This window comes from Gymnodraco acuticeps, unplaced genomic scaffold (genome assembly GCF_902827175.1).
Source record: "Gymnodraco acuticeps unplaced genomic scaffold, fGymAcu1.1, whole genome shotgun sequence".
Classification (NCBI taxonomy): Eukaryota; Metazoa; Chordata; class Actinopteri; order Perciformes; family Bathydraconidae; genus Gymnodraco; species Gymnodraco acuticeps.
This window is the reverse complement of record NW_022990337.1, coordinates 278,970-283,742: the sequence shown is the minus strand read 5'-3', so window position 1 is coordinate 283,742 and position 4,773 is coordinate 278,970. Positions and strand designations below refer to the sequence as shown.

The 4,773-nt window shown below is 43.2% G+C and overlaps 1 protein-coding gene across 2 annotated transcripts in view; it reads left to right on the top strand.

The window, feature by feature from the left end:
* The window catches only part of pcdh12 (protocadherin 12), a 23,984-nt gene extending 19,462 nt beyond the window's left edge, over positions 1 to 4,522 (top strand). For both annotated transcript variants that reach the window (XM_034223417.1, XM_034223416.1), the window contains exons 4-5: positions 2,972 to 3,136; positions 3,566 to 4,522. In XM_034223417.1, the coding sequence (XP_034079308.1) occupies positions 2,972 to 3,136; positions 3,566 to 3,822 (422 nt within the window). In that variant the 3' untranslated portion in view covers positions 3,823 to 4,522. The remainder of the gene's footprint in view (positions 1 to 2,971; positions 3,137 to 3,565) is intronic.
* Positions 4,523 to 4,773: the final 251 nt, after the last annotated feature.

Sequence of the window (4,773 nt, the reverse complement as noted above, 5' to 3'; positions counted from 1 at the left end):
CGATGATTACTCCTCTGACAGACACTGTAATAGAGGTATTTTATGGCGCTAAGGACGTGATGTTTAGCCGAATTCTTTCAGAGCGAAGGACGCTGTGGAGGGCAGGATGATCCTGTTGACAGCAGCAGATACAACACTTTGTCGCTTCCTTTCCTTCTTCCCTTCCTGCCTCCTTCTCCTCCAGCAGTGAGAGAGACACAAGGGGAGGCAGTTTCAGTATAATCACACAGACACGGTTATAACTCCATATTCTAAGCAGTCAAAAGTAACATTTACTGAAGTACTGGACTAGTTTTGATACCAATTGTTTGCTATCTTGTACTTTCACTGCATGACATGTCACTTGTTAGACGCTTTTATCCAAAGAGACTAACATACTCAATACTGTGGGAAATCCCCACAGGAGCACTTTGGGGTGAAGTGTCTCAGGGACACAACGACATGCTGACTGCAGTGGGGTTTGAACCTATGACCCCCTGATCCGAACACCAACGCACTAGTCCACTACCCCATTATACAGTGTCAACCCAAAACACTGTGTTTCCAAAGTGCTGATTCTCTGTCTGTTACTTTAGATGAAAATAAGGAGCCCCTCCCCACGCCCCTCTGAGAGAGATGTGGTTACAAAGAACTCAATGGTGCTCTAGGGGGAGATTCAGGTGATAAGGGGGGGGGGGGGGGGGGGGGGGGTTACCTTGGTTGGTGATTGGCTAATGGTTACACAAGACAACACATCGTTATGACATCATAACGTGGCCAAAATCTGATCAGCTCGTTTTCAGACAGGTTTTTATAGAAATGGATCAAAAAGAGAGAGAATCTTTGTTCCTGAAACTTTCAGAGTCTCTTTCCACAGAGGGGACACATGTTGATGTAGAAGAGACATGAAGAAGAGGGGACACATGTTGATGTAGAAGAGACATGAAGAAGAGGGGACACATGTTGATGTAGAAGAGACATGAAGAAGAGGGGACACATGTTGATGTAGAAGAGACATGAAGAAGAGGGGACACATATTGATGTAGAAGAGACATGAAGAAGAGGGGACACATGTTGATGAAGAAGAGACATGAAGAAGAGGGGACACATGTTGATGTAGAAGAGACATGAAGAAGAGGGGACACATGTTGATGTAGAAGAGACATGAAGAAGAGGGGACACATATTGATGTAGAAGAGACATGAAGAAGAGGGGACACATGTTGATGAAGAAGAGACATGAAGAAGAGGGGACACATGTTGATGAAGAAGAGACATGAAGAAGAGGGGACACATGTTGATGTAGAAGAGACATGAAGAAGAGGGGACACATGTTGATGTAGAAGAGACATGAAGAAGAGGGGACACATGTTGATGTAGAAGAGACATGAAGAAGAGGGGACACATGTTGATGTAGAAGAGACATGGAGAAGAGGGGACACATGTTGATGTAGAAGAGACATGAAGAAGAGGGGACACATGTTGATGTAGAAGAGACATGAAGAAGAGGGGACACATGTTGATGTAGAAGAGACATGAAGAAGAGGGGACACATGTTGATGAAGAAGAGACATGAAGAAGAGGGGACACATGTTGATGTAGAAGAGACATGAAGAAGAGGGGACACATGTTGATGTAGAAGAGACATGAAGAAGAGGGGACACATGTTGATGTAGAAGAGACATGGAGAAGAGGGGACACATGTTGATGTAGAAGAGACATGAAGAAGAGGGGACACATGTTGATGTAGAAGAGACATGAAGAAGAGGGGACACATGTTGATGTAGAAGAGACATGAAGAAGAGGAGACACATGTTGATGTAGAAGAGACATGAAGAAGAGGGGACACATGTTGATGTAGAAGAGACATGAAGAAGAGGGGACACATGTTGATGTAGAAGAGATATGAAGAAGAGGGGACACATGTTGATGTAGAAGAGGGGACACATGGTGATGTAGAAGAGACATGGAGAAGAGGGGACACATGTTGATGTAGAAGAGACATGAAGAAGAGGGGACACATGTTGATGTAGAAGAGGGGACACATGGTGATGTAGAAGAGACATGAAGAAGAGGGGACACATGTTCTTATACACTGAACAAAAATATAAATGCAACACTTTTGTTTTTGCTCCCATTTTTCATGAGATGAACTCAAAGATCTAAAACATTTTCTATTTACACAAAATAACCATTTCTCTCAAATATTGTTCACAAATCTGAAAGAATCTGTGATAGTGAGCACTTCTCCTTTGCCGAGATAATCCATCCCACCTCACAGGTGTGGCATATCAAGATGCTGATTAGACAGCATGATTATTGCACAGGTGTGCCTTAGGCTGGCCACAATAAAAGGCCACTCTGAAACGTGCAGTTTTGCTTTATTGGGGGGGTCTGGGGGGGGTCCGAAAACCAGTCAGTATCTGGTGTGAGGGTTAGGATTAGGGTTAGGGTTAGGGGTAGGGTTAGGGGTAATGTTGTGAATCGAGTGGCCCATGGTGGTGGTGGGGTTATGGTATGGGCAGGCGTATGTTATGGACGACGAACACAGGCCACTCGATTCACAACATTACCCTACCCCTAACCCTACCCCTCACACCAGATACTGCCTGGTTTTCGGACCCCCCCAATAAAGCAAAACTGCACGTTTCAGAGTGGCCTTTTATTGTGGCCAGCCTAAGGCACACCTGTGCAATAATCATGCTGTCTAATCAGCATCTTGATATGCCACACCTGTGAGGTGGGATGGATTATCTCGGCAAAGGAGAAGTGCTCACTATCACAGATTCTTTCAGATTTGTGAACAATATTTGAGAGAAATAGTTATTTTGTGTAAATAGAAAATGTTTTGGATCTTTGAGTTCATCTCATGAAAAATGGGAGCAAAAACAAAAGTGTTGCGTTTATATTTTTGTTCAGTGTAGATGAGACATGAACAAGTGGATTTTGCATAATAGGTGACCTTTAAATTGAATCTCTTTCTCTTTCTGCAGACGACGTGTTCTCGGAGGTCAGTGACCCGTCCTGGATGGCCCGCCTCTCTCTCCCGCTCAGCAGTGATTACCACGACAACGTCTTTGACCCCACCGGGCCACCGTCCCCTGAGAGTGAGCTTCCCCCCCGGGACACCCTGGACTCCTCCTCCTTCTCCACATTCGGTAAAAACATGAACTTAAAAACAATAACTCTGAAATCTAGAGTCAATGTTAGATTTGATTTGATTTTTTTGTGATCAAAGTCAGATTCTTATTGAACGTTAGACCCACCGAAATCACACATAAGGTCACTGTAATATATGTAGATTAATATAAATGCCCAGACATACAGTATAGATAGACATTTATAGGCCTACATACAGTTTAAACAACATACTGTACAACGCCATACAATTGGATTTGAATTGGGAAGGTATCATAACATTACATACACTTAATTGATCACAAATGTAGATCATTGCCATTTAGTCACTGTAGCTTTTGACATTGAAACTTTTGAATCTTGGATGAAAGGACATTTTTGAAGCTGAAATCAGTGATTCTTTTATCATTTTAAAGATATGTTTTCCCCTCCTCCTCTCCGTCCTTTAGGTAAGACTCCAGAGAAAGAGGGTCCTCTGGGGGGGGCGCTGCTCTCTGAGGTCAGCACCCTGTTTGAGATGCTGATGACCCAGAAAGCAGACTCTCACCCCGGCCCTCGACCCGACGTGCTGTACCGTCTCTCCGCTGCGTACCGACGCTCACTGGGCCTCGATGCTAACGCTACCAATGCTAACAACGCCCCAAAGCACTCTGGGAACTCTGAGAAGAGGCCCGGCCACGCTGCACCGCCCGGACTTTACCAATAACAGTAACGTCCGTTCACTGAACACTGGAAAGACTCTGGGTAGGAGGAGGATTTTAGAGGTATTATGTGATGAAATATGATTTGAATGACTGTAAATAAATCCACGATGAGTCATTTTTTGTAGAATCACAACTTCAGGAGGTGTCACGTTCAACACTTCTGTAGCAAAACTGAAATGAACCAGAGTCTGAGGTTGCCTGTGTCTGAAATACATAAAACATTCAAATGAATACCATAAAATGCCAGCTGTAACTAAAGGCTTTGTTAAAAATGTAGGTCTTCAACGCGCTCTTAAAAGTTTGGACACTGTCTGCCTCTCTGATTAAAACAGGAAGTTGGTTCCAGAGAAAAGGAGTTTGGACTCCTGATCTTAAATATGATTTGAATGACTGTAAATAAATCCACGATGAATCATTTTTTGTAGAATCACAACTTAAATGTAAAGGATGTGCCACGTTCAACACTTCTGTAGCAAAACTGAAATTGCCTTTGTCGCAAGCGCTATTATACAGAGATAAAAAATGCATTGAAAAGTCTAAAATTAACAACAAATCAAATCACCAACTTAATGCAAACGTATTAATATGAAAACTAAATTCACTTGGTAAGATTCACTGGTTATACAACTTTTAAGAACTCATCAGTAGTAGTAGTCGTCGTCGTCGTCGTCGTAGTAGTCGTCATCGTAGTAGTCGTAGTAGTCGTCGTGGTCGTCGTCGTAGTAGTCGTAGTAGTCGTAGTAGTCGTCGTCGTAGTATTCGTAGTAGTAGTAGTCGTCGTCGTCGTAGTAGTAGTCGTCGTCGTCATCGTAGTAGTCGTAGTCGTCGTAGTAGTCGTAGTAGTCGTCGTCGTAGTAGTCGTAGTAGTCGTCGTAGTATAACCTTTATTTAGCCAGGAAAATCAATTAAGAACACATTTTTATTTTCAATGATGACCTGACAGGAGGCAAAAG